This window comes from Sinohyriopsis cumingii, chromosome 3 (assembly GCF_028554795.1).
Source record: "Sinohyriopsis cumingii isolate HCF-2022 chromosome 3, ASM2855479v2, whole genome shotgun sequence".
Classification (NCBI taxonomy): domain Eukaryota; kingdom Metazoa; phylum Mollusca; class Bivalvia; order Unionida; family Unionidae; genus Sinohyriopsis; species Sinohyriopsis cumingii.
In genome coordinates this window covers 112,882,348-112,901,377 of record NC_142963.1, presented here as the reverse complement: position 1 = coordinate 112,901,377, position 19,030 = coordinate 112,882,348, and the positions used below count along the sequence as shown (strand labels likewise).

Sequence of the window (19,030 nt, the reverse complement as noted above, 5' to 3'; positions counted from 1 at the left end):
GTGGCTTACCTTGAAAAACTAAATTTCAGAGAGAAAAAATTGCTTTTTATCATTGAAAAGTCTCAGAATTTGTTGGAAAAACTCCATCAGTTATTCATAATCTCATTGTATCTGAGAGAATTCAGATCTTAAATCATACAAAATATATCGGTTCTGTTACTGACATTGTGAAAACATAGTGAATAAATAAGAAATACAATATGGTGATCGAAAATGAGACATAAGACAAAATACTTCTTGAAAACTTTATAAAGACCTTGAATATGTCTTAAAAAATCTGTGACAAATATTTCTCATAAGCTATATGAACTGTGTCTAGGCATTATAATTTTTTTTTTAAATTTATTGGAATTTGTGATAACATACTTGAAGAATTTTGAATGAAAAGAGAAATAAATGCAGTGTAATATGCATCTTCACTAGGTGACCTACGCATTTGCACATGATCAGAGGTCAAGTAAAATGGTCAAAAAGAAATATTAGCTTACTTACCAATTGAGAAAACTGATTCCTTATTGTTTTTTATTGAATATACCTTGGCAGAAGCTCTATGTAGTGGTCATTTTGGCATCAGTGTTCGTGTCTATTCATAATATGACCATATGCCCTTTTTATACACCGTAGATTAACCTCATTGTTAAAGAGTTTGTTTCTTTAATCATGCCATCAATTTGTTAATTACAGTTGGCCATTGAGCCATGTTACTTGGTCATGTATGTATCTCAGAGTTGCTTCTAGGGTATGCCCTAAAAAATGCTTATAGTTCATATTTGGTAAATGTCCTCAATCCAGTTAATAATGTGACTGGAATATATTGGGTTTTTGCATGCTTGTCACTAGGAAATTTCATCCTGTCAGTAGTGACCAACTTGAGAACATGGTTTAAATAATATGTATGGCTTATAGGTAAGAATCCAGTTTTGATAATTCAACAAACTCATTGGGTAAGGTAAACAAAGTTCACTGATGTACACACATGGTTTAACCTTTAGTCTGCAAGCTATAAAATGGAGAAGAATTTAAAGTCATTTCACTTTTTTTTTTAAAGACGTAAATAAGAAGAATTTCAGAATATTCTGAAATTCCAACTCCATCTAAGGATGGCAGTTGTACTTGGTCAAATCAGGCATCAGAATCTGAGACTAGGGAAGAAAATTGGGATCATTTTGAAATTGATACTGTGCCATCCTTGGAATAAAAGGGAAATATTATCATAGAATGAGGTGATGTGTATTTGTCAAGCATAAGAAGAATAGTCATAACAAGATACAGAAATAGTAATGTCGAAAGACATGAAATAATCAGGACCATTTGGAAGCCATACAGGAAGAGGATTTTTAGAAAGACTTAACTGGACAGCAAGCACCATAACTTCATTCTGATTATTTTTCAGTAATTAATTTATAGAGTTTGATTTTCGGAGTTAATTGCAATTTAATTTTATGGCTTGAAAAGAAGCTAAAATTGTATGGATTCATTGGGTGTTAGCTAGATATAGAAAATTTGAATAAGGTTGTCAGAACTTTGAGATATGCAAAATATTTGTCTATTTTTATTGTTGGAATGAGGCCTTTGATATTTTGTCAGAAGAGCAGAGGGAAGAGTTTGGCAAGAAGGAACATAAAATATTTGTCAAACACTATTGGAAAGAAGCCAGAAAGGATTTGTGTTAAGTGATGGTGGCAACTGACATGTGGAAACAGTCACTAGTTAAGAAAATTAAATGACAATAATTGTATCCAAGGGATAGTATCAAACTTGCGTGGCAGTTACTGTATACCTGATCACTTTGTTGGCATTAATAATGTCATACCAAACTGCACTGTGGACTCTGAAAGTGGTTTTTCTTGCCAAAATGGGATCAAAGCCAACAGAGAAATTGGCTCAAGAAGTCATTGAATACCATGATAAGCATGAAGATTGAAGGGAGGCATGTAGAAAGTTTACATTTTTCTCCAGGGAAATTATGGTGCCATTCTGAGGTGGTAGTAGTAGTAAAAAAAAAAAGAAGAAAGAAATGGTCTTAAAATGGATTTTTGGAAATTCTCTTTGGCCAGTGCTGGGAATCAGTCCCTTTGAGGGAGTCTTGTTAATTAGTAGTATTATACTTATAATAATTATGGGAACAAAAAGTAATATTGCCATGGGATTTTAACCAGGGGGGCTTTATTAATATCTGGCTGGTCCAAAATGAAACGGGTGCAGCTTGCACATTCAGTATTACCATGAAAGGGGCTGTCTTCAAAATGGATGCTCGTAATAGCATGGAGTTTTTTACTAAATGCTTCTTATGAAGTCAGATAGGTCCTACATGAAAATGCTATTAAATATACTGAAAATCTTCTCACTACTCCTGAAAGACTTCTTGTGATGCTTAGTTGGTTGTAAATGAAAATGGTGCCGATCTGACTTCCAATATGGCTGCAACACCATCTTGTTGATATTGTGGCTTCATATGATTTCTAGTTGGGCCCAAAATGAAAACAGTGTCAATCTAATTTCCAATATTGCCTCCATGGCAGCTGTTTTGAAAATCTTGTCATCATTGTGTTTCTACAATGGAAAGTTATATCAGCATGGAGTTTACCAGAAGACTTTTTATGATGTCATGTTGGTAGTATAGTAGTAGTAAATGAAAATGGTGCCAATCTGACATCCAGTATGTCCACCACAGCAACTAACTTACAAATCTTTCTTTTGTTGAAAAATATAACTAATAGAGATGGTTTCAACACCAGCAGTTAAAAGGAAGAAATGGTCTCAGGGCTCGAAATTATCGGTATTCCACTAGCCAGAGGCTAGCAGATTTCCTGTCGGGCTAGTAACTTTCATAATGTTAATAGGCCGATGGGCTAGTAAGTTTCGGTTATCAATAGTCAGCGTTTGTTTACGCCATTCGCTAATAAAGACTTGACTTAGCAGATGTTCTGTAGAATCAAAGCAGTGGCTATTGTAAACACGGTCATAAAATATTAGCATGGAAAGATGAAGTCAATTTCTGCCTCGGAAAGGTGCGTTTCTATAACAAGAATCCCTCCGATTTTGTGCATTTCACTTAGCGCAAATTATGGTCCTGTCATTAACAATGGAAGTTTGGTAAATGATCCTAATTAATCTAATAACGAAGTAAATGAAAAAATGACATATCACTTTATTCACTCGACCACAGTAACAAACTTCAGAGCGGTATACAACACAAAAGAACACGGCAAAAACTATTCAAAGAAATTAGTTTGCAATTTTTTTTTTGTTTAAGGTTGTTTTTTTTGGCTCGCTATCCAAATGCTCCAACAGTCACAAACAGGAAACTACATATTTTACATTTCCATCGAAATAATTATAAGAATTAGATCAGTTTATTACGATTACATTATTGACACATCCTTTCCGTACAACTACTTTTGCTATGATGATAAGAATAGTTTTTATATTTTTCCCTTACAAAAATGAACAAATAATTGAATACACGTGGAGATATCCAAGCAGAATGCCGTACATTTGTTGGGAATTAAAATCTCTGAGCATGGGCATCTAAGATTTGAAAATTTTCTGCCTTATTATTAATTTCAACAATACATTGAGGTTCGATTAATTAGGAACATTTACCAAACTTACGACTTATGATACCGTAATTGGAGCTGTTAAATACAACACACCGAGTGTCAGATGACTTCTTTTGATGGGAACACACCTTTTCCAAGCTGAACTAACACTATCTTCTGATGCTAATATTTTATAACAGTGTTTACAATAGCCACTGCTTTGATCGTGCATAACATAAGCTGAAGTTAAGTCTTTGTTAGGGAGAGGCCATTTAATTTTGGGAGGGGACAAAGACACATGTTTTGAAACGTGTTTCTTGCTCTGATTTTCTTATATAAAGGACACTGTGCCATTCCCTTTCTTGCTTTAAATAATTCGCATCAGCTATACTATAACATCTCGTATTTCAAAACAAGGCACAATTCCCTCCTTTTAAGACAAGCAAAATGTGGCATTTGATAGAAGGTGTTCAGCCACCAGAAAAAAAGCAAAAGTTGAATGAGAATGATGAGGAATAATTCTTATAATAGGGAAAAGCGTAATGGAAAATTTCAGAAGAAATGGTCAAAAGACAGGGAATGGCTGAATTATGACGAGGAAAGGAACTATATGTGGTGTAACTGGTGTACGCAATTTGCAAAAACAAACACAGAAAATGTCCAGTTTTGTTGCGGGTTGTTCGAACTTTAAAATTGAATCAGTAAACATTCATGAAAGCTGTGTGACATTGTTTTGTGAACAGGACTAGTAAAGATTTAGCAGGACTAGTAAATTTCTCAATATACTAGTCCTTCTGGCTACAAAGAAATTTGTGTTAAATTCAAGCCCTGGGTCTTGATCTCCAGGAAATATTTTTCGGCGATTACATTCAGTTCTCTTAAGGGTCTCATGTTTTATATCTTTTCCTTAGACTGGAGCCAAGATAATCATTCGCGGGAAAGGTTCTGTTAAAGATGGGAAGATAGGGAGGAAGGATGGGCAACCCTTACCTGGAGAGGATGAACCTTTGCATGCCTATGTTACTGCTAACAATCCAGAAAATGTAAAGAAGGCCGTGGAAAAGGTAAGTCATTTGGGCCTTATGTTGTTGCTATTGTTTATATAGATACTGAATTCATCATTAGAATATGTTTGTAATTTATCTACTGTTTGCGCACATAATTGGCAACATTATGCTGAGGAAATAGATGTGTGCCTTTTCCAAGGACACTGATGCAACTAAACCCACTGACTTGAGTGGGTATTGAACCTGGGACCATTCAGCTACCAAAAGTTTCACATCCTTTCAGTCAGGAATGCTTGTGTGTATAGTATGTTATGGAATTTTCCTAATCAGTCAGGCCCCATTCAAGTATTAGTTTATTATTGTGCATTTATAAAAGGGAGTCTTTTATGTTTGCATATGTATATTTTCAGTATGCAATACAGAGTAAGATTTTAGCCTTGCTAATTATAGACCAGAGGAGCTTATGGAAAGGCATGTTGTCCTTTGTTCCTTGGTCTGTTAACACAAGTTTGCTATAGCCTCAACTCCTAAACTACCTTGAGGTTAGCCAGGATACTTAACACACACATTTATCCTCGGATCAAACCTAAATGAAAATTGGGCCTAATTGGCTACCTTAAAAATCTTCTAATTGCTACTCTTTCAAAAGTACTCACAAGGGGTTTTCAGCAACATACTTTTTATGATTGTTAGTTGGCCCTACATGAAAATGGTGCAGATCTGACATCCAATTAGTCCACAATGGCAGCCAACTTGAAAATCTGTTATTACTACTTACTTTGCACAAAAAGTCATAATGACATAGGGTGCTCTCCAGAAGACTTCTTATAATGTCTTGTTGGTCCTGAATGAAAATTGTGCCATTCTGACCTCCAATATGTCCACCACTTAAATAGAAAGTCATATCAGCATTGGGTCTTTACTAGAAAACTTCATAGGTAGTCTAGTTAGTCCTAAATGAAAATGATGCCAATTAGACTACAAGTATATCCATAGTGTGGCCATCTTGAAAATCATGTTGGCCCCTGTGGTAAATCTTGCTTTATGCTACTCCGGAATAGATGGTCTTATCAAGACGGGGTTTTCACCGAAAGTCTTCATATGATGTCAGGTTGGACCTAAATGAACATAGTGCTAAGTTTAGATCTGAATTGGCCACGTTGTCACTACTCTAGAATGGATCATCATTTCAAAATAAGGTTTTCACTGAAAGATTTTTTTATGATGTCTGGTTGGTCCTAAATCTAGAAAGTCTTGTAACTGATAAAAAATATCAGATATATAGTGTCAGCACTAGCAGCTAAAAGGAAGAAACAGTCCTGTTTGGATTCCTTGAAAATTCATATTGGCCTCTCTATTTTTAATGTGAACTGCAGGATTATTGAAATAAGTAAAGCATTCTTTGGCTTATATAACAGAGCATGCATAGATAAATAATAGGGCACTCCTTAAGATGTCTCTTTTCAACACTTTTCATTTATTAGCTCAATATTGTATCTCGGAGTGAACTAAATTTACAAGCTTAGCAAACAGCTGTGAAAAAATTACCATAAAAGTATAAGTAAAGCGCAAGAAAATTACTGAGAATATTTAAGCTCTTTAAACAGAACAGAGCCCAAACCTCAATATAAGATGTCAGCCATCAGTGACAGAGATGTATCCCCTTCAGTAGTTGTCTGAATTTGCCTTGGATAATTCATAGTGAAGATTGATTCATCTGATCGATGTTTGCTTTCAGATAAAAGAAATTATACAGCAAGGAATAGAAGTTCCAGAAGGTCAAAATGATTTACGTCGACAGCAGCTGAGAGAACTAGCCTTACTGAATGGAACATTGAGGGAAAATGATGGACTAGCGTAAGGCCCTTTTTATTTCACCTTTAAATGGGAAAATAATCATGGAAAATAAATTTCACCAATGCAAAACAAATCATTGTTTGTGAGACTTCATAGAATATAGGGCTTGTCAGATAAGCATGAAGGAATCAGAAAGGATCATGTTAAGAGCTGATGATTTTACCAGTATATGAACCTTGTCAAGGCCTGTATATTTGGTTGTTTTCTTTCCTATTAAGATGTAAACCTGTATTTTAAGTGGACAAACATGGAAGAATATAATCAGCGAACATTATTTTGTCCTGCAGGAAACTGAAGCAGTTGCAGCAGGCTCAGACCATCGTAACCAATACCATCGTGTGCACAATATGTGGAGGGACTGGTCATATAGCTCAGGACTGCAAACAGAAAAGGTACAAAATGTTGTTTATGCAGGTACTATGGAATGAAGCAAGAAAGGAGTTGTTCAAGATTCAGAAAATGGCTTGTATCTTTAATTTTTACCTCACCTGACCATGTATGCTTAATGGTATTGTTCTTTGTCTGCAATTCATCATCCATGCATAAAATACCTATTTACAACTTCTTATTACCACTTGGCAGAATTTGACCAAATTTGAAAGTAAGCATCCTGGCATGTAGGTCTTACAGATTTATTCAGATGATGCCGATCTGCTATCAAATTTGGATGGCACTACTACAAGCATCTTTGCTAGCCAAGGTTCCGATAACCCTATCTACACCTTGGCATGTTGAGCAGATATTTCTGTGCTTTGGGTCTGTGAATTTCATTAGATGCGGCTGCAAGCCACCGCATCCAATCAAAATTAAGTTGTTAAAATTTGAACTGATGCTACGTGATTAAGACAAGGGGAGTTCACAATTTGAATGGACTGATAAATAAGCAATTTTCCAGTGTCGGTCCATGTTTGCACAAATACCTTTCACTCAAATACACCTGTACTGGCTTCCATCTGGTACATAGTCCTCCTTTCTAGGTCAATTGCAAACACTGTTTTTGGCAGGTGTACAATGCACCACACTATTGGTTCGGTGGCATTGTATACTAAGGGGGGCAACACATGAAATCCAAAAGATGTCGCTTGGATAAATTACGAATATAGCCGTTCGATCTGCCAAGGGGTAAATGGGGTTATTGGAACCTTGGCTGGCGAAGATGCTACTACAAGTTGAAAAACATTCATAGGACTTTATCTTAGAAACAGGACAGCAGAATTGAACCAAATATGACAAGGATCTTGACATGAAACAGCTTTAATTAATGATATGTTATGACATTAAACTGATTAAACTAGTCATGCCATGTTGAAATCAGTAATTTACAAAACGACCAACTCCAAATGGCAAACGATTTCTAGATGTCAACCTTTGTTGCTCTTTCTGCTGATTGTAGATATTCACAATCATACTCTCAGATTTCTAACTTTTATACACCTGATTCTGTAAAGATTGTCTAAGAGTTGAATCCCTTTGTCTCTGTGCCATCCATGTATTCATCCAGCGCTTTCTCCTTAACAGTTATTCATATAGACATTGGGTTTTCATTGAAAGACTTACAATATTTTATTGGTCCTAAATGAAAATAGTTATGGTCAAAACTGTTAATATAGCTACTTCTTTTAAACATATATTGATACAGACATTGTGCTTTCACTATAGATTTCTTTTGATATCTAGTTGGTCCTCAAAAAAGATGGTACTGATTAGACCACTAGCATGATGACCATGGTGACTGTCTATAAAATCTTTTCACTGCTTGAAGGGATGGCCATATTAACATGAGGTTTTACTGTCACAATCTTTGAATAATTTCATAATAGCTGCTTATCTTGAAAGGGTAGCCGTAACCAACATTGATCTTGAACCACTTCTCTCTTGCAGGATGCATTTGTTTTTATATCAGAGGCACCAATCGTTAAGAATTTCCGAAAATTATACAATATTTTTTAAAAACCCTTTTTATACAAATGTACAATGAACTGAGTTAACATTTGTGAATTTCAAAAACTGGTTAAGTTAACTTTGGGTTTACAAATATATTATGAATCAAGTCATAATTACTGATTTTGAGAAATGGTTAAGCTAACTTTAGGTTGCTGATGTCTCAACTGCTAGATAAGTATAGTATTTCCTTATTTTGCACAAAGAATTCAACTAAAGTTGCTGGCGTATTGCTTCTGCCATAAGTATAGTTCATGTATGAAGGCATGTGCAATTGGTATAAACTATCCTCACCTGCCAGATGTTCTGTTGTTCAGTACCATTTGGAATGGTACTTTTACTTAGATGGAGCCATATAATTAGACACACCCTGACTGAACTAGTCGGAGTTACTTGCCACATTCATAATGCTGCATCAGATTGGCTCCTTCAAAGTGTGCATGTTCAAACAAAAATCAAGTAGACAGGCATGAAAAAGCTGAGCATTCTACAAAAGTTACTAGTGATGGGTCAGAGTGGAGTCTACAAAATCAAACATGGTTAAAAAAATGCCTCTCAGAAGTTTTGAATCCAGTGAACCCAAGAATAATCATGTGTTGCAGCATCGCAAAAAAGGTGATTCATTGATATTGCAAGATATGGGACTCTAATTTGTTAACCTGAGTCACAGTGGTAGATATGGCTTGTATATGAGGAAACAACTCCCATCAAAACAACATTGATACACTTCTTAGATTATAGCAACACATCACATGTAGATGCCATTGTGAAGACAAAATTCCTTGTCACTAACTTTCTTGTGAGGCATAATATTCCCTTTAATAATAAAAAACATGTAGAAGATTATTTCGTACTTGATGAATATCAGACCTGCAAAAAATAAATTGACCTTCATTTGAAAGGGAATTGTCCTTTTTCTTGCCAACAGTCTGGTGATTATGCCAGGGCTTTTGTAGAACTTTTTTATTAATTGGATAATTATAGATTGATTACATATTTATTTTCATCTTGAAAAATTACCAAATCTGGTCCAAGATTACAAATATTTTGGCTTTTAAATAGAGATTTTCAGGTTTGTGGGTTGGCATCTTGGTTATATTAAAATGATAGCGGATTCAACATCCAAAGTGGCTACTTTGATGGCCATCCAGAACATCTTTATATGGCTATTTTTCCTCAATTGATGGTCATCTCAACATTAAATATTCACCAAAACATAGCCATAGGTAACTGGTTCTCAGTGAATGTTTTGCCCATCATCTCAGAATGGTTTTCTTAATATATTTGTACTTTGTGAAGGTGACCAGTTAATTGATCTTCTTCTGTCCCTGACATCAAGTTCAAGGTGAAAAGCAGTGATAAACAATTTGGTATTTGAACTTTCAAGTACTTGGTGAACATGTCAGCTTAAACATGCATGGAAATATATTTTTTTAAACCTTTGATATTTTTGGACTTTTTCAGCGATGTCAGAGATAGTTTCAGTACTCAGCAGTTAAAAAGAATACAAGAGCATCAGAACCTTGAAGGGACTTTTGTCCTTAAAGTTTTTGCCCGTTTTGTCTTGTAGCATACTGCAGTGTATGACAGAAGCTATTAGCACAACTAGTTAAAATCAGTTTTTGATAGATTGATCAGGAACTTTGGAGATATTACGGTCATCACCTGAAGATATGAATATCAGCAAATCTTTTTGGCTTCTACAATCTATAAGAGTTATTGCCCTTTTAACTTGCAACTGAATGCAGAGTATGACAGAATCTTCTGAATGTATCTGTTGTACATTTTTAGCTCACCAGACTATATGTAAAAGTGAGCTTCTGGTTTGTGCAAAGTGCATCGTGCCAATTCTCCATAACACCTACTTGTTACTACTCTGGAGGCCATATTTTTTATTTTGATTTTGATCAAACTTAGAATCAGTGCTCTCTATCATCAGTATCTTTGAGTGAATTTGTTATTGAATGAATTTCATGCATACTTAATCATATGACGAGCATGATTTGCTGGATGTATTTCTGATCTGATTTTTATCAGACTTCAAATATTAATAAGTGGATTTGCATCAGATAGGCTGAGCTTGTTTCCAGTCTGGAATCTGCATATCTTTTCGGCTTTTGATCTGCATTATCAGTAAGTCAACCTATTGTATAACTTTGTGTAATGTGCAGGACAAGCAAATTTGGCTTTGTCCAAGAGATGTCCACATTGGATTTGAAAACCTTCATGCTTTAAAAAAAGATTAAAATCCAGCTAAACAGTTAAGCAAAGATGCAAAAGTATATATTTAATTCAAACAGTTCCTCTGTCACTGACAGTGACATAGCATATTGGTTTACATGGTCAGTATTTTGGTAAACATTTGGAGGCATCAAACTAAACTTAGTCTTTACATACATAAACATTGCAGCCTTAGTGTATTATGTATGTATGGATAGATGGATAGAATGGTGTGCTTACACATAAATACAGACATACATATAAAATAGATTTTCAGATTGTATTAGCAAGTTTATGTCCTACCGCAGAACAACTCGATAACTGCCTGCGTTCATTGCTTGACAAACATGCCCCAGCTACCAAGTGCAGAGTATCAGTTCAAAAGTGTTCTCCATGGTATAGCAGTGTTAGGGACCAGCTTCGCACTGCTGAAAGAGACCGCCGTAAAGCTGAGAGGCTTCGGCTTTTCACCAGACTCACTATTCATAAGCAAATCTATGAAGCCGCTAAGAAGAATGTCACAAATATAGTCCATGCAGAATAATCAGCCCACTACACTACTAAGATCATGGAAAGTTCCAGCTGCAAAGAGCTCTTAGAGATTACTAACAAGCTAATGTCAAGGAACAAATCTACACCACTTCCAACTACCTTCTCTCCAGTCGACCTTCCGGACATGTTTGCAAATTTCTTCCGTGACAAAGTACAAACCATTAGAGATAAGCTTGACATGACAATTTCAATTGACTCGTCATCATACAGTTGGGATACAGAATTTGAGCGGCAACCATTAGCAGCATTTGAACCTGTCTCTATGGATTTCGTACGTACAATCCTGATGAAGTGTGCACCGAAGTCATGTGAACTTGATCCAATTCCAACATCACTGCTGCTTGAGTGCTTAGATCCAGTATTGCCTTCACTAACTGATGTTATTAATACCTCTCTCTCATCAGGGGAAATCCCATCATTTTTCAAAACTGCCATTGTAAAGCCTCTGCTGAAGAAACCAACACTAGACCATAACGATTTAAAGAACTACCACACAGATTTTTATCTCCCATTCATATAAAAAATCTTAGAAAAGGTTGTTCTATCCCAGCTTGTATCTCATCTAAATTCAAACAGTCTTTTTAGCAATGTACAATCTGCATATCGCCCTTGCCACAGTACTGAAACTACTCTTCTAAAAGTAGTGAATGACATTCTCTCTGCGTTGGATAGCGGAAAGATTTCAGTCCTCACCCTCCTTGATTTGTCTGCAGCATTTGACACAATAGACCATGATATATTACTTCACCGTCTCCAGCATGTATTTGGCATTCATGATACAGCCTTACTGTGGCTCAAGTCCTACTTGGTCAACAGGACACAAATTGTATCTGCAAATGGAATACACTCCAGCCCAGTTGATCTATGTTGTGGTGTTCCACAGGGGTCTGTTCTTGGACCTGTTCTCTTCATTCTGTACACTCAGTCGCTCTCAAGTGTCATAGATCATCATCCACTGTCTCACCAATTGTAGGCTGATGACACCCAAATATACAGATCTAGCCACCCAACTGAAGTTGATGCTACCATCCAAGGTGTAGAGAGGTGCATTTCTGATGTGAAATCATGGATGACATGTAACAAGCTGCAGATGAATGATGATAAAACTGAGGCCATTCTGATCACAACAAAAAGACTTTCTCATTCACATCCTTTACCTCAAACAATAAATATCACCAACACCAACATTAAATTCACACAATCACTATGAAACCTAGGTGTTACTCTGGACAGTACTCTCACATTGCACCAACATGTCCTGAACATATGCAAGGCTGCATATCTTGAGCTGAGACGCATCAGCTCAGTTCGCAAATATCTTTCAGTTGATGCCACTAAAACACTTGTGTTCATTAGTACTTTCAAGACTGGACTATTATAACTCAATTCTGTCTGGTTCATCACAATATCTACTCCAGAAACTTCAAAAAGTTCAAAACACAGCTGCTCGGATCATACTTAGAGTACCACGATCAGAGTACACCTCCCCACTGCTCTGGACTCTACACTGGCTATCCGTTCGATCCAGAATCAAACACAGAATTTGTTCTCTGTGCTACGTTTCACTGTCGGACTCTACCCCAACATACCTACCCGACCTTACCCATGTGTACACACCAGCAAGATACTTACGCTCCTCTTCTGACAATCGTATACTCATTATTCCCACTATGAAAACAAGGTCATATGGACAGCGTTCTTTTGCATACCAGGGCCCAGCAATGTGGAATGAATTGCCCATTGAAATTAAACACAAAGACACAGTGATCACATTCAAGAGGGCTCTCAAAACTCACTTATTTCGACTGCAAGAACAAACTTAAAGACCTAATAATGTTTCCTACCTTAAATATTCAAAGCATGTTTTTTTTAATGTTTTCTAATTTCATAGTGTTTGTTTTTGTAATCATATCATTATATGTTTTTTAAATAAATAGGTGTTGTGTAATGTTGTAAAGCGCTTAGATCTTCTAAAGATTAGGCCCTATACAAAGTCCTCATTATTATTATTATTATTATTATATAAACATGTCCCTGAATGTAAAATATTTACATGGGATATATGAATTGGTTACTATTTTACAGGCCAGGTGACACCTTCAGGATGATGCAGAGCTTTCCACAGACTCAAGCTGACAAAGCCAAAATGGATAGTGAGGTACTGACCACTAGAAGCATTATGAACATAAATGCTATAGCAACCCACCTACACTTAATTTTCAAAACAACAAAACAATCACTGCAGAAAAAAACCAACTGGTAACAAAGACCAATTTTTGTTGGAATTCTGTTGTGTTCACTTAGAGAAATTATCACACAAAAATCTATGACCCTACAGCAAACAATAGACAAGAACCTGATTCTAGTATGATCATTTTGGAAACATCTGTAATTCTGGAGACAGAGGGTATGATTTTTGCATTAAATAACCACCAGAAATGCAGCATGAGTTATTTCCCTTTTAAATCGGTATAGGGCAAGATACATGTACAATTTTGACCCAAACCAAGGTTCTTTAGAACAGAGGACAGCATAAAGTTTTGCCTTTGCAATTTAAGAATCTGTATATGTTTAATTTTAGCAAAAATCCTGGTTTTGCCATTCTGTAACATTCTCATCCTTGTAATTGCAAAACTGAACCAAAAGTAGCAAGCATGTTATTAGATCATGCAGATCTGCTCTTGGTGAAAGGATATTCCACTGACATCAGGTACAAGTTGGAGGACCATACAGCCTACAGCCAAGAGTACTTGAGGCCAAAACACAAAACAAACAAGATGTGACAGACCAATTGATAGACTGTTGTAATCCTTATTTTCCAGAGTCATGTACAGGACATACAAATCAGCGCATTGTGTTATTTTATCCTGGTCCTAATACATTGTCAATAGACCTATTGCCACTTGTCAATCGTGCTGTTCGATTAACCAGTCAGCAAGCTTAAATTTCACACCCTTCCATGCATCATATATGTCCGCCATTTTCCTCTGACAAGCTGTTATGATAATGAATTGGTTATCGTATATATTTAAGAATTGTGCAATGATTAATTGATTTTTAGATTGATAATAGAGTCACTGGGTGGTTTGTCGATTTCTAGATCATCTAAATACCTGGACAAAACTTAGAAGGATAAAAATGTATGCTTGCACTCACAATTAGCTGAAAAAGAAACAATTCATGGCAATTATCACATTTTTTTGCAAGAAAAGTATTAGAAAAGCATGTGCAGTTGATAATTTGAAGAAAAAAATACTAAAATAGAAATTTGGAAGAAAAAAGTAAAAATGGGCGTGTTTAGAATATGGATCGAGAACCCCCTAGCTTCAGCTTTTAATGTGGCTTTTTTTTTCTTTCTTCTTTGTTTGGAAGTACTGAACCTCAGATTGCATTATTTCATAGTTTGAAAATTCAGTCTTCACTGTTGGTTTGTACCAAGAGTACTGTTTCATCATCTCAATTTTTCAGGTATTTTATTGGTTCTTTACCATAAGTCATGGAGCTGAAGAAGGGGTGGGATGAAATGTGTAATTAACATACTGTAGAAATACAAATACAATGGTTATATATATTTTTTCTTGTAATATATTAAGCATGTAATTACACTTATCATTGATCGAAATTCCATCTCACAATCATAACATAACTTTGTAATTATTACATACAACAGTATGCTTCTTAACACTAGCTATTTAAAGATTTGTTATACATTTTTAATTAATTTACCTCTTGGGCAGCATCAACAAAAATCGGCTTAAATTAATGAAGATACGGCTGAATACTAAATGCATTAACTTATTTTTTAGTGAATTTCCTTTACAGCAATTATTTCCCAAGCGGCTTTAAAACTGATTTTCATGATTTACTGAAATAAAGCACGTACTTATTACAATACGAGCTTGAAATACAAATATAAATATAATTTAAGCAACTTGGTTATTTTACATTTTTAAGATTAACAGCAGTCATTTTTAATAAACTTATCAATGAAATTGAAGCAAATTTCTTTGCCAAAAGCTTTGATTGTTGGAGGTTAACTGATTGTCATATCATGTGATTCGGTAGGCTGAGCGATCTCTTCTCTGGCGTAAGGTCAATTACTCAAGAGTTACTATTGTATCATTACCATGTTTAGCTACCACATGATAAGAAGGCCACCTTCCTTGACTGTAACAGTTACAGAAACAATGTGCAACCCAATAATTCTTAGATAGTGCTTAGCTTTGACAAATTAGTAATGTACAAGTAGCAAATGACAAGTTTTTGTTGTTCTGTAGGAGGGGATTTTTTTATGACACATTAGAAGTCTAAACTTTTGAATCAATATATATGCCATATAGATTGAACATTGTGCACATAGTATGTTCACCTAATTGATAAAAGAATTTTAAAAATTGAGAATGTAGTTTTTAGTTCTGTGGTAAAAGACAAGATGAGGTTATACTAAGACCTGCTGTCCATCATCCATCCATCTGATGGCATACATTTGTTATTGCTACTCCTTCTAAACTACTTGGATGATTACTACTCCTTTTAAATGACTTGGATGATTACTACTCCTTCTAAACTACTTGGATGATTACTACTCCTTCTAAACTACTTGGATGATTACTACTCCTTTTAAATGACTTGGATGATTACTACTCCTTCTAAACTACTTGGATGATTACTACTCCTTCTAAACTACTTGGATGATTACTACTCCTTTTAAATGACTTGGATGATTACTACTCCTTTTAAACTACTTGGATGATTACTACTCCTTCTGAACTACTTGGATGATTACTACTCCTTTTAAATGACTTGGATGATTACTAATCCTTCTAAACTATTCGGATGATTACTACTCCTTTTAAATGACTTGGATGATTACTACTCCTTCTAAACTACTTGGATGATTACTACTCCTTTTAAATGACTTGGATGATTACTACTCCTTTTAAATGACTTGGATGATTACTACTCCTTCTAAACTACTTGGATGATTACTACTCCTTTTAAATGACTTGGATGATTACTACTCCTTCTAAACTATTTCCATGATTGCCATGTAATTCTACACAAAGTGCAGTTGGTTCTAGATGAAAAGGGTGCTGCTCTGACATCAAGTATGGCTGCCAGAGTATCCATCTGTAAAATCCTATCACTATTTCTCCTGAACAGATGGTGATTTCATTAAAAGGCTTCTTGTGATGTTTAGGTGATCATTACTAAAAGTACTGCTCCATTGGCCAAATTGGTTAGAGTGTCCAACTAGGATGTGGGAGGTTGTTGGTTCGAACCCTCACAGAGTCATATAGCTTTGCTTGGCAGTCAGCATTAAGAGGATAATGTTACGACTGGTCGGCCAGGTGTGGGGATAATCCGACTGGGTGGGACATGATGCTATACTTCTTTGGCATGATACCTCAGTGCTAAACATCACTATAAACTGTCACACTGCAGATATTGTAGCAATATGACTGAAAAATTATTCAAACTATGTTAAAAATCCAAATCTCTCTCTTTCTCTCTCTCTCTCTCTCTCTCTCTCTCACTCTCTCTCTCTACACACACACGTATACATCAAAGTCATATTGACATAGAGTTTTCACCAGAAAACTTGTGATGTCTGGTTGGTCCTAAATGAAAATGGCAGTGTACAGACATCTGATATGGCTGCCACACTGGCCATCTTAAAAATCTTGTCACTACACCGAAATGGTTGGTCATATGAACTCCGGGTCTTCAGTGAAAGACTTCTTAAGATGTCCACATGGTCTTGAATGAAAATGGTGCTGGTCTGATATGCATTGTGGCCATATTGAAAATCGTGATATTGATACTCTTCCTGAGTTTGAAAGTCATTTCAAGATGAGGTTTTTCACAGAAAGACTTCTTGTGGTGCCTTGTTGGTCTTAAATGAAAATTGTGCCAATCTGTCTCACAATATGACCACCATGTCAGACATTTTGAAAATCTTGCTTTTTTAACTCCTAGAACATTTTTCCACCAGACGTCTTGTTGTAATTCATGTCTGGTTGATCTTATGAAAATAGTGCTGATCTGACATCCAATGTGGCAGTCCTGTCAGAAATGTGGTCGTCACTCCTAATAAACAGAAAGTCTTATTGACATGGTTTTAAGATGACTAATTGTTACATCTAGTTGATTTAAAATGAAAATAAAGCTGATCTGACCATATATGTGGCTGCCATAACAGCCATCTTGAAAATGTTTTTATTGCGACTCGCCCTAAATGGATGTCATGTTGAAATGTTTTGCCAGAAGACTTATGGTGTCTGATTGGTCTTGAATGAAAATTATGCCAATCTGACACAATGAGGGACATCCTGAAAATCTTATCACTGCTACTCCTCCAGAATTAAAGGTCATATTGACAGGGTGTTCACCAACAGCCTTGTGATATTTAGTTGGTCCTAAAGTAAAATGTCTGTTACAGTGAACATAACGAAAATCTTTTTGTCATTAATTCTCCTGAATGGATGGTTATATTAGCATAGTGTTTTCACCTTAAAGTCTTCTAATGTTGTCTAGTGTGTCCTTAATAAAAAAAATACTGGTTTCCACACTCAAGAATATTAGAGTTAAAATCCACCATCAGATGTGACCAGCATTACTACATGTGCATACTTATTTAAAAACAACTAACAGAAATACACGGGGCCCTGAGTGGCCGAGTGGTCTAATGTGCTCTCCGTTACAGATCACTGCCATCTCACCTCTGTCGGCGTAGGTTCGAGTCTCGGATTCGGCCAGTGTGGATATGTGAGAAAGCTTGCCAGTAGCTTCTCGAGGGTCGGTGGTTCTTTCCAGGGTTTTCCCGGGTTCTTCCTCCACCATTAATACTGGCCGCCATGTATAGCCTATCATGTGCTGAAAAATGGCGTTAAACTCAACAACAACAACAACAGAAATACACCATCTTTGAAGGAAAGCATCCGAGTCCTTGAAATAATGGACAAAATGATGCTGATGTACCATCAGATGTGGATCCAGATATAACAACTGGAGAAACCCTTAAACAGCTGTTTCCACAACATATTAATTCAATGACAGTGGAAGAAATTTATACAGAAAACATTCAACCAATCCATTACTATTAGGCATATGTCAAGTCAGTTGTGCATTCTCAGAACTACTTGGGCATCTTGTTTTTTGTGCAGTTAATTCTTTCTCTTTTTTCTTTTTGTGAAATGAGTCAACATTTTGAAATACTTTTGCAGTACATGTCCTTGATGGCAGAGTTAGGAGAGGGTCCACCCCCACCGAAGACAGCAACCCATCATCCACAGCAAGCCATGCCTCCCAACCAGATAAGACACATGAGTGTACCACCCCCAAACCCTATGGTAAGACTTCACACTCTGAGATCATCTTACACTAACAGTTACGATATTAATGCTGATTATTGAATATAGCTGTAAAAATTTTATTCTGGTCTATATTCACAATTTTTTGTTATTATTGTCTGGCCTGTGGAAGTCAAAATCATATTATGTTCACAGTTCTTTGCTATTATTGGCTGGCCAGTGACAGTCTAACAGCATGTTCATAACTTTGTGCAAATTTTTGCTGGTCTGTGAAAGTCAAAACAAGACATCGCTTTTCTGCCACAGTCAGATGTGACCACAGTGTGAAGATCTTGTGATAAATTTTGTTATTTTTGGAGTCATTTAACTTATGAATCAGTTTGATGTATTCAGTTAAAACATGGACAGAATATTACAACATACATTAAGGATGTACCATAAATATGCCAGGATTCCAAATGGGATCAGCATACATGGCAGCCATTACTCTATTGGCATGATCATTTTGCATTTTTCACCTAATTATGTCTTGCGCTCACCTTTATATGGATTACTTATTTTCTATTTATAGCAGTTGTATATGATACATTTCCAAGAA

General features: G+C 35.9%; 1 protein-coding gene across 1 annotated transcript in view; it reads left to right on the top strand.

Annotated features, from left to right (window-relative positions):
- Positions 1 to 19,030, top strand: part of LOC149803601 (splicing factor 1-like) — a 55,025-nt gene that overhangs the window by 22,162 nt on the left and 13,833 nt on the right. Inside the window, exons 6-10 of the mRNA XM_089953348.1 lie at positions 4,454 to 4,606; positions 6,288 to 6,406; positions 6,694 to 6,798; positions 13,205 to 13,277; positions 18,346 to 18,471. Coding sequence (XP_089809474.1) covers positions 4,454 to 4,606; positions 6,288 to 6,406; positions 6,694 to 6,798; positions 13,205 to 13,277; positions 18,346 to 18,471 — 576 coding nt within the window. The remainder of the gene's footprint in view (positions 1 to 4,453; positions 4,607 to 6,287; positions 6,407 to 6,693; positions 6,799 to 13,204; positions 13,278 to 18,345; positions 18,472 to 19,030) is intronic.